The sequence below is a fragment of the Elephantulus edwardii genome, unplaced genomic scaffold (assembly GCF_000299155.1).
Source record: "Elephantulus edwardii isolate Elephantulus edwardi_28Jun2011 unplaced genomic scaffold, EleEdw1.0 scaffold00247, whole genome shotgun sequence".
Lineage (NCBI taxonomy): Eukaryota > Metazoa > Chordata > Mammalia > Macroscelidea > Macroscelididae > Elephantulus > Elephantulus edwardii.
In genome coordinates, this window is record NW_006399997.1 from 2,262,512 (window position 1) to 2,273,790 (window position 11,279).

Here is an 11,279-nt window from a genome sequence, read left to right on the forward strand (position 1 = left end):
ATTAAAATTATTTTTTAAATTTTTATTGTATTATTGTATAAATTTTATTGTATTATTACTTGTACCGTGAAATCAGATCTGACTGGTACAGGAGGAGATTGCCCCCTCCTCCTCCAGCAGAGCATCTGGTGGATTTGAACCGCGTGCCTCTGGGATTGCAGTGCAGCGTCTTGCCACACGGCCACCAGAGCTCCCCTAAAATTATTTTTTTTAAAAAGATATCACTGTAAAGACTAATCTGCCTGATCTAGATTATAATATTTCAAGTGCTTTACATGCATGGGAAAGTTGGACAATGAATAAGGCAGGCCAAAGAATTGATGCCTTTGAATTGCAGTGTTGACTATACCATGAACTATCAAAAGAACCAAAAAAATCTGTCTTGGAGGAAGTACCACCAGGGTGCTCCTTAGAGATGTGAAACTTCATCTCACATACTTTGGGCATGTTGTCAGGAGGGGTCAGTCCTTAGAAAAAGACATACTTGCAAAAGTAAAGGGTCGGCAAAAGAGAAAAAGTCAAGAGATGAAATGACACAGTGACTGCATTGATGGGTTTCAACATGGCAGCAAAGTGAGGATGGTGTAGTGTAGGGAAAAGTGTGGGTCTGTGTTTATAGATCCCCATGACTGGAATTGACTTGATGGCACCTAACACATTATATTAAAAGTCTCTCCCTCTTGAAATTTATTTCATATTATCTAGCATAGCACTTGATTCACTATCAGTGTTCACTTAGTGTTTATTGAACTAAGTTTATCTGGAAAGAAAAAGTATAATTTGCATTGTATTCTACATTCTGTGGGATATACCTACATACAAACATGTTAATTTACAACTAGACTATTAAGATACAAGTTTATGTGAGGAGTAGAAAAGGTCTGAGACTGTCTTACTTTATAGTGTGTGCCCTTTGAATTTGTAACCAGGTACAGGTATTAACCTGTGATTTTAAATTGATAAAAGAAATACATAAAATGTCTAAAAGGTTAAATTTTTTTACTTTTTTCTATTGCAGCAAACTTCAAGGCTTCTGAAAATTCTCAAAGACCATGTGAGGAAACAAAACTCATCAATTTATATTTTTATGTAATTCTGAAATTAAGTTATAATAAAATTATAATAAACTTCAGAAAGTTATGCTTCAATTTATACTTCATAAAAAGATTATATCACCATAAACATGATGGTATATATACTTTCAAAATTTTATTTGAAATCAGAAGAGTTTAAAAGCAATATATTATAGGGTATTATGATTATCATAAGAGTCTGGAATGAAGGTTGCACAGTGGGAGTATACTGGGGGGGAGGGGGTAAAGGTGCAGGGGGATTGTATACCAATGAAGGAATTTTACTTTTTTTTAAATTTTTGTTATTATTTTTGTGTGTCTGTGTACCATCAAATCAGATCTGACTGGTACAGGAGGAGATTGTCCCTCCTTTCCCAGCAGAGCATCTGGTGGATTTGAACCATGGGCCTCGGGGATTGCAGTGCAGCTTCTTGCCACTAGGCCACCAGAGTTCCCCTGGAATTTTACTTTTCAAAGAGAAGAGCGAACTGGGGGTGGGGAGAAAAGTGCAACAATGAACAGATGGAAATCCAAAATCTCTGTAAATGTTCATTGAAATTAATAATAATAATAAATTATAGGGAAATCTAGTTCCCGACAGTTTAAGGAAAATATGCCAGGAATCTGACTGCTATAAAAAAAAGTGGCGGAATACAATACATCCTTCAGCCAAGAGATTCCTGTGCAAGATGGCGGAAGACTAAGACATGGTAGCATCAGAGGTGGGAGAGAACCAGAGACTGATGTGTCACAGAGCTGAACTAGATCTGCTACTTCAAAGAGCCAGAGCCAACTGCCATGTTCTTGGCTGAAATGGGCAGGAGAGTGAGGTGCATGACAGAACTAAAAGAGCTTGGTAACACTTGCCAACAGTGAATGAGCCAAAGCCCAGAGCCTTAAACCTATCAGTCGGAAAGGCTTGCTTCTGAGCATGCCCAAGAAGCTGTTGTGATTGAAGAATTATCTCTCCTGAGTGCTTCAAATATGAATTATGTTACTTCCCAGTGCACCCCATGATCATGAAAAAAGAAAGTGTAAAGTTATAATCTAATTATGCATTTGCACTTAAAAACTGAAGTTACATAATAATATCAGGATGTTAAAAGTAACAAATGTTTAAAATTTCCACATCACTGTTTTAGTCTAACTTGAATTTATATCACCATTAAGAGTCTCAAGTAGTAGAATGAACAATTATGGAATTGTTTCAATTTCAGTCACAGCATATGTTGATAATGAATACCATTGCTTCAGGATATTTTATATACTGCATAATCACTGAATTTTTTGCTACTGGAAATATAAAAATGGTTCTACAATAGTTTTTGGGGTTTTATTTTACTTTTTATTATGATTTGAGTAAAAGTTTACAGAGAAAATTGGTTATTTACATTCAGTAATTCATACTCATTTTGATACAATGATTGCAGAGGACATGTTCTCTAGAGGCAGCATTTTTTTTCCCTAAGTCATTAATCAACCAACAGGTTGTTAGGTAGCAGTACAGACCAAAACTCAAACAAACCCACTGCCATTGAGTCAATTCTGGCTCCTTGACCCTCTCGGGGCTTTTAAGGCAGAGAGGAGACTACCCATCGTTTTCCAGCACAGCAGCTGGTTGCTTCCAACCACTGACCTTTCAGTTGGCAATATATGTAAGGCAATACAACACCAGAGGGTGTTTCAAATGCAGGAGTAATGCTAGACATTACAAAAAGCCTGGATTGGAATACATTCATTTCAAGTAGAACTGGTTTTTTGGAAGGCAAACAAATAAAAACCAAAAATGGCATAAACCCCCAACCAAACCCACTGCCACTGAGTCAATTCTGCCTCACACCCTTCCTTCCACCATATTTCTTGAGGAACTGGTGAACTACAACCAGTGACTTTTGAGCAGTACAAGATGGCATAATGTGCCACCAGAGCCTCCTAAAAATGGCATAATAAAGAGGAAAGCCCTTGAAATTTAACCTGGAAACAACATTAAGTGAAATAGCAAGAAAGATGTGGCAACTGCAGATGGAATTTGGGGAGCATATTTGAAGAGCTGGGTCCAGCAGCTTTCCCAGGTATAGCCTAGGAAAACTTTTAAAAGTGAAAAGTCAAGGCACAAGTTTAAAACTAACAAAGTTCTTGGAAAAAATGTACATTTTGGGCCTTGAAAATAGTAGTGAAATAGACCGTTTGCTGGTTCAGTCATGGGGGCCCTAGAGCTTTACGGAAATTATCTTTTACTAACTGCTAGTTCACTCTTTTACTAACTGCTTCTATGACCAAAGCTGGGATATTGAGATCTGTTCAGGAAAAGTTAATGATAAGGTATATTTAGAGTTCGACAGTGTAAATGAAGCACAGCAGCTTACTGAACAAATTATTAGATCAGGAAATTATTAGAATAAAACAAGAATTAAAACCAGATGAGGAAGCTCTGGTAACCTAGCTGTAAGGAGCTCGCTGTCAACCCAACACCACTCGATTCACAGAAAGATAAGAAAACCCGCTGGAGGGTGAGCTATGAGTTGGTTCTTACTCAAAAGTATGTTAAAAGAACCAGAAATGGACCAGCCACCACCAAGCAATAAAAGATGGGCAGAAATGGCACCTTATATTTGCACTATTTGTATACTGTGTTATGAGAAGCAGAGATCGGAATGAACAGTAAAGCAAGCACAGAGCTTGGTTTTCCGAACTGCTGCTGTTGGGGAAAATAAAAGTGGTGTGTAGTAACTGTTCACTATCCCTGGCATAAAAAAAAAAAACAACAAACGCATCAGTAGAGGAATAATTGGTTAAAGAAAGTAAGAGGCAGTTTGTCGTAGGTCCGGCTCAGATTCTGTTCCTCTAGCGTAGTGGTGGTGCTGTCGCTATAGCAACGAGCACGCGCTTCCCAAGACTCCGACCGTTAGCGACTAAGTGCTTGGCCTGTCGCGTCCTACATACTCTGCCTATCGGGGCTGGCTCTGCGTCAAGGCCAAGGGCCTGCAGGGCAGCATGGCTAAGGCGACCACCTCCTCAAAGCTGGAGGACCTGGACCTGAGTGGAGACGAGGTAAAGCGGCTCACCTCCGCCTTCCAGGACCCAGAGTTCCGGCAGTTGTTCGCCCAGTACGCGGAGGGGCTCACCGACCCCGAGAACCGGCGGCGCTACGAGGCAGAGATCATCGCGCTGGAGCGGGAGCGCGGCGTGGAGGTCCGCTTTGTGCACCCGGAGCCGGGCCACGTGCTGCGCACCAGCCTGGACGGAGCTCGCCGCTGCTTCGTGAACGTGTGCAGCAATGAGCTGGTGGGCGCGCCCAGCAGCCGGCCGGGCTGCGGAGGCCAGGCGGCAGGCCACCACTGGTCGCTGCCCCACAGCCTGGCGCCGGGCCGCGAGTACGCGGGCCGCCAGGGCACCCGCTACACCGTCTACGATGTGGTCTTCCACCCTGAAGCGCTCGCGCTCGCCCGGCGCCAGGAACGCTTCCGCCACATGCTCAACTCTACGGCCCTGGAAGCTGTCGAGAAGCAGTTCGGTGTGAAGCTGGATCGCAGGAATGCCAAGACCCTGAAGATTAAGTACAAGGGGACCCCGGAGGCCGCTGTGCTCCGCAGGCCGCTGCCAGGGGGTGCTCCGGCCCAGCCAGAGGAGGAGGCAGGGAACCCTCTCCCGGATTTCCCCTACCCTTACCAGTACCCAGCAGCCAGAGGAACCTCTGTGGTCCCCCAACCTCACGAGTCCTCCCCTACGGAGGCGGCGCCTGCTCCGCCGCCGGCCCCCACCGAGCCTCGCTACAGCGTGGTGCAGCGCCACCACGTGGACCTGCAGGATTACCGCTGTTCCCGGGACTCGGCGCCAAGTACCGTGCCCCGCGAGCTGGTGGTCACCATCGAGCTGCCGCTGCTGCGTTCGGCCGAGCAGGCCGCACTGGAGGTAACGGGAAAGCTGCTCTGCCTCGACTCGAGGAAGCCCGACTACCGGCTACGGCTCTCCCTCCCGTACCCCGTAGACGACAGCCGCGGTAAGGCGCAGTTCAACAAGGCGCGGCGACAGCTGGTGGTCACGCTGCCGGTGGCGCTGTCTGCAGCGCGCCGGGAGCCCTCCGCGGCGCCGGAAGTGGCCGCCGACTGGGCCGGAACTGACGGCGCGGCCTGCGATCCAGCTCTACGGCAGGAGGCGGGACCGACCGAGGGTCTCCGTAGGGACAGAGGCTCGAGTCCCGGCACGTCCGGGGCCGCAGACACCAGGATCGGCCCCCCAAGTTCCCCTGGTGTGGAGTCCTCTTCTGCGGGCGCTGAGGAGAACCTTGTTCCCCAACTGGAAGAGCAGGCATTAGGCAAGCACGAGGGATCTCCACCTCCGGGACCTGGAAGCCCTGCTGAGGACGGTGGCACAGACCCTTGTGTTCTATTCGGAGACCCTGACTCGCAGTCCTCTCCAGGAGGTGAAGGTGCAGGCGGAGAGCTGAATGTGGAGACGCACGTGGCCCCAGAAGACACCTGCTGGGGGCCCACTGACGGAGTCATGGATGGACTCCGCACGGAAAGCGCAGAAACTTTGTGCCCTCCTTTGCAGTGTAATCAGGACGAAGAATCTTTGACTCTACTAATTCAAGTGTCTCGGATCTTGCCGCAAAGTTTTCAAGGGGATTTGAGCCCCTGCCGGTACAAATTGTACTTCTCAACACAAGACTTTGTGTATTATTCCGCCCTGTTGCAGTTTGCTCCGGAGAATAAATTGAGTACCAAAGAACCTGTGATTAGCATTTCTTCAAACAATGCCGTGATAGAACTGGCCAAATCTCCAGAGAGCCGTGGACATTGGAGACAGTGGTATTATGGTTTAAACAACGATTCTTTGGAGGTAACAGCTCTTTCTGGAGTCTCGTATTTGAAAGGTTCCATCCCTCTTTAATATTTGCTATTTTTTTTTAAATTTTGTATCTTAAACTAGTATTGACTTGAAAATGATAATGTGTTGCATTTGTTGGAAGACAGAGGTACATGTTAAGTGTTCTCACAGTGTAGTATTTTGAAGAAAAGAAATTCAACCTATTGCCCCTTGATGAATGAGTTTCAAGTTTTCAAATTTGCTGTAAGGCAAGAGTTGTTTTCCTGGATTCCCAGGGATCCGTGGACCTTTAAAATTGTTTGCCAAAAGAAGGAGGGTACATTATTCCTTGTCAAATTTTCAAAGGGTTTTTGACCCACAGTAATTTCAGAAACATTCCCTAATTAGACCGTATTTGAAATTAGTAAATTCCTTTTCACTTCAGCTACTTGTCAGATGCTGTCCACTGAGTTCTGACTCATGGACCTTATGTGATAGAATAGAATAGCCTCATAGAGTTTGCTCAGCTCTTGACTTTCCTTCGGGAAATTTCAAGTCTTGGTATCATAGTGAGTACTATGCAAATGTGAACTCCAACTCCGATGTGGCTTCATATCCCTTCCCCGCTCCACTAAATACCCATGGCCTTCAAGTCATTCCAACTCTTGTTCTGAGAAGTCCGTGAGTCGACCACTGCTCTAACATCCCCATCCTTCCCCATGCTCACCATCTCTGATATGCTTTAGCCCATTGTTACAGGCTCTCTGTCAGTCCATCTTGTGGGGAGTCATCATTTCTCTGAGTCTTTCCCAGTATGATGCCTTTTTCCAAGGGCTGACTTCTGTCCTTGCCCAAAGTATTTGAGTCAGAAGTTCTACTATCCTTGCCTCTGAGGAACACTCTGGCTGCACTTCCTCCAACACAGACTTTTTCATTCTTTTGGAAATCCATTGGATAGCAAATACTTTTATCTACACCACAAGTCAAGGGCATCGGTTTTGTTGTCATCCCTAGTTGTCCAACTTTCAGATGCATAGGAAGCAATTGAAAATACCATGGCTTGGATCAGGTGCACTTTAGTCTTTAATCTGATGTCCTTGCTGGTTAGTCCTTTAAAGAAGTCATCCACAATAGATTTTCCCATTAAAACAGGTCTTTTGATTCCTTGATTGTTGTTCACATTTGTGTTGATTGTGGATCCAAGTGATATAAAACTGTTGACAACTTCAGTCTTTTCTCCATTTGTTTTTATGTTCCTATTGGTTTATTCAACCCTGCTTGCTGAAAATGAGGAGGACCTGAAATGCTTGCTGCAGAGGGTCAAGGACTGCAGCCTCCAATATGGATTGAGGCTCAATGTCAAGAAGATTCTCACCACTGGGCCAATTGGCAGCATCAGGATGGATGGTGAAGAGATTGAGATTGTACACAGCTTTAGTTTGCTTGGCTCCACAGTCAACACTCTTGGCACCAATAGCCAGGAAATGAAAAGGCGTATTACCATGGCAAAGTCTGCTGTTAGGGACCTGTCCAAAGTACTGAAGGGTAATGGTGTCTGTCTGGAGACTAAGGTGCATTTGATACAGGCCATGGTCTTTGCTATCACTTGTTATGCGTCAGAGAGTTGGACAATGACTAAGGAGGATAGGAAAACTGATGCCTTTGAGCTGTGGTGCTGGAGAAGAGTATTGAGGGACTGCTAAGAAAACAAACAGATTTATCCTGGAGAGGGTTAAACCAGGCGGCTCTTTGGAGGCAAGGATTCTGAGGCTTCGTCTAATATACTTTGGACATGTTGTAAGGAGGGACCCGTCCTTGGAGAGGAGCATCATGCTTGGTAGGGTACAGGGACAGTGTAGGAGGGGAAGGCCCTCTATGAGGTGGATGATTCAGTGACTGGGGTAATTGGGATGGGTGTGTCAGAGACAGTGTGATTGGCACAGGACAGAGCAGAGTTTAGGACTGTTATACATAGGGTCGCTATGAGTCGCAAGCAACTCGATGGCACATAATGACAACATTGGTTTATTCGTGAGGTTTTCATATTCTTGGTATCGAAATATATTCTATATTGAAAGCTATAGTCTTTGATCTTCTGCAGCAGGTGCCTTAAGTCCCACTTTCTGGAAGCAGAGTTGTGTCATCTGCATAGCACAGATTGTTAAAGAGTCTTCCTCCAAATCTAATGCTACCTTCTACAGTGCTGTATTTCACTTATGGTGAAGTTGTCCTCTGCTGGGCACTACATGGTATTTAGATTCTTTTTTTATTTGTGTCTGTTGTAATTATCTTTGCTTCCCTACTAGAAGCTCTGGGCATAGTCTGTGGAGAGCTTCCCTGATAACCCAAAGGCAGACTGCCTCTGGTGGATCAAATTCACCAACAGATCCTAGGGAGAAAGTTGAGCAGTCTTCTGTGTAATACACAGCCTATATACAGGTATAAGTCGGTTCAAACTCAATAACTGCCATTGACCTGAATAGTAGCAATATCAGCTGTGCCTATTCAGGCTCTAAACTCTGTCTAGAGCTAAACAGAGTGCGCTATTTTCTTAGATTAACATTTTGATGAATAGTATGTGCTGTATTTGCGGCAAGCACCTCAGTGGGGCATCGGTTAGAGTGTTGGGCAGTGGTCCAAATTTACCACTATATGGGATAAAGATATGATGTCTGCTTCCAAGAAGATTTACAACTTTGGAAACCTCATGGGGTAGTTAATTCTACTCTATCCCATAGAGTTGCTATGGGTCCATATCTTTTTGACAGCTATGGGTTCATTTTGAGTTGATAGTTGTTGCTATACTTTTTAGGTTATTGGTGTTGCTGAATTTCAGATATTTAAACTAAGTGCTTAGTGATTTGTTATTTTGGTTGAGTTCTATGTCATTGTTACATGTAATATTTGTTCTTTTGACAGGCCAAAGGTCAAGTTCTCAGAAACAACATTAGTTGTACATACTATATGTTAAAAGTTTATTACTTGACCTTTGATATAACCTGTTAAAACTTTTCACCACCCTCCTGATGTTTTTATAAAAACCCATTGCATTGCAGTAGATTCCAACTCATAGCAATCCTATAGGACAGAATTGTTGTGTGCCATTGAATTGGAACCAACTTACAGCTGACCTTTTAGTGGGCTTTCACAGGCAGTAAATTGCAAGAGATTGCCCATCCATTACCGTGGAGCAGCCAGTGGATTTAGCCTTTGGGATTGCAGAACAACTTCTTATAAGTAGGTCACCTGAGCTCCCTCTAGAACACAGTAGACTGGCCTGTAGGGTTTCCAAGATGATAAACTTTATATGAGTTGCTTGCCACATATTTTCTTGGTGAAGCACCTTTTAGGTTCAAACCACTGACCTTCGAAGTTTCCGTTACCAATCCAGAGCTTAACTACTCAGGGCTTATTATTTTTATAGAGTTTGCAAATAATAATCGGGAGCTCTGGTTGGCTTGTTGCTATGTGCCGTTGAGTCACTTGCGACTCATAGCAACCCTATGTACAACAGCCCTAAATCCTGCTCTATCCTGTGCCAATCTTATTGTCACATCTACCCCACTACCCCAGTATCTGAGTCAGTCCATCTCATTGAGGGTCTTCCTCTCTTACACTGTCCCTCCACCTTCCCAAGCATGATGTCCCTCTCCAAGAACTGGTCCCTCCTTGCAACATGCCGAAAGTATGTCAGGTAAAGCCTCAGAATTCCTGCCTCCAAGGAGCAGTCTGGTTTCACCTTCTCTAGGATAAACCTGTGAGTTCTCCTAGCAGTCCATGGTATATTCAGTACTCTTATCCAGCACCACAGTTCAAAGGCATCAATTCTCCTTCCATCATCCCTATTCAATGTCTAGCTTTCTGACACATAGCAAGTAATTGCAAGGACTATGGCCTGGATCAGGTGCACCTTAGTCTCCAGACTGACATCATTGCTCTTCAATACTTTAGAGAGGTCTCTGACAGCAGACATTTCTAATTCAATTCGTCTTTTGATTTCCTGGCTGCTGGTACCAAGAGTGTTGATTGTGGAGCCAACCAAACTGAAGCTATTATCAATCTCAGTCTCTTCACTGTCTATCGTGATGCTTCTTAGTGGTAAGGAATTAATGCTGTCAACCCAAAATTGGTTCCACCTCGGCTTTATACAAGTTACATGTAGGTTTTATGAGTAGGGTTGTTTTTTCTTGAGATGTAGTTAATTTTAAATCTTCCTCCCTGAAAAGGTAAAAGAGTAAGTGAAAAGTATTTTGTGAGAATATGATAAAGTAGACTATTTGTTTATGTCGCTATTGTTGTTTTTTTGTAATGATGAGTTGAAACCAACCTATAGCTCACCCTCCAGTGGGTTTTCAGAGGCACATCTGCACAGGAGGAGATTACCCATATTTCTCAAGGAGCAAGCAGCTGTAAGATAAGGAAGTAATGGGCCAGGTTTATCACAAGAGCAGGGAATTTATTAAAGAGTGGAAGCACTTTGCAAGTGGAGGATATGGAGGACCCTCAGGCTACACATGTATGTACAGAAATCAGATCGATTACATTTGTGGAAAGAATCACTAGCCCCATAACAGCTGTGAAAAACAGGCCAGTTACTGATCGTGAAACAGACCATCAACTACTCATATGTAAGTTCAAACTAAAAGACATTAAATCAAATCCACAGGAACCAAATCTGTCCCACCTTAATTTCAAAACCATCTCAGGAATAAGTTTGAGGCCTTGAACACTAATGAGCGAAGACCAGATGAGCTGTGGGAGAATATCAAGAATATCATCCAGGAAGAATACACAAGGTCATTACAAGACAGAGGAGGAAGAAAAGAACAAGGTGGATGTCAGAAGAGAATACTGCACTAGAGTGCTGAGAAGCCAAAGCAAAGGGAAGAAATCAAGATGTTAAGGAGGTGAACAGAAGATTTCAAAGGGCAGTGTGGGAAGACAAAAGTGCTATAATGTAATGTGCAAAGTCAGAAAATCAAAAGGGCCAAACTCACTCGGCATTTCTTAAGTTGAAGGAACTGAAGAACAAATTCAAGTCTGAAGTTGCAATATTTAAGGATGCTACAGGCAGGATTCAGAGTTCCCAAGGGCCTCTTCCCACCGGATTTCCCGGGTACCTTTGAAAGACGCCTCTTCGTTGCTTATCTGAGGTGGCTTCCTTGTGCACCACTTTCAAGCTTCCCTTCCGCCCAGGACTCTGACAAGGGCCGCAGAAAGGAAAACATAATCTACACAGGAGTTCTACAGGACACGTCACCTTCCCTTGGAGACAGCACAACTAAACTTAAGAGACACTGGTCAAAAGAAAAATGTCAGCAGTCAACGTTTTTTGGAATCACAGAAGCCAAGAAAGCTTAAGATACAAGCTGTCAGATCATGGGTTGGACAATGGAA

The 11,279-nt window shown here is 44.1% G+C and overlaps 2 protein-coding genes across 4 annotated transcripts in view; both read left to right on the forward strand.

Moving 5' to 3' along the window:
* The window catches only part of LOC102843624 (DNA polymerase epsilon subunit 2-like), a 53,537-nt gene extending 52,458 nt beyond the window's left edge, over positions 1-1,079 (forward strand). The window contains exon 18 of one of the 3 annotated variants that reach the window (XM_006899212.1): positions 1,019-1,079. In XM_006899212.1, the coding sequence (XP_006899274.1) occupies positions 1,019-1,037 (19 nt within the window). In that variant the 3' untranslated portion in view covers positions 1,038-1,079. The remainder of the gene's footprint in view (positions 1-1,018) is intronic. The other 2 variants (XM_006899210.1, XM_006899211.1) reach the window with 2 other exon arrangements.
* A 2,988-nt stretch (positions 1,080-4,067) lies between these two features.
* Positions 4,068-11,279, forward strand: part of DNAAF2 (dynein, axonemal, assembly factor 2) — a 20,440-nt gene continuing 13,228 nt past the window's right edge. Inside the window, exon 1 of the mRNA XM_006899220.1 lies at positions 4,068-5,915. Within this exon, the coding sequence (XP_006899282.1) occupies positions 4,068-5,915 (1,848 nt within the window). The remainder of the gene's footprint in view (positions 5,916-11,279) is intronic.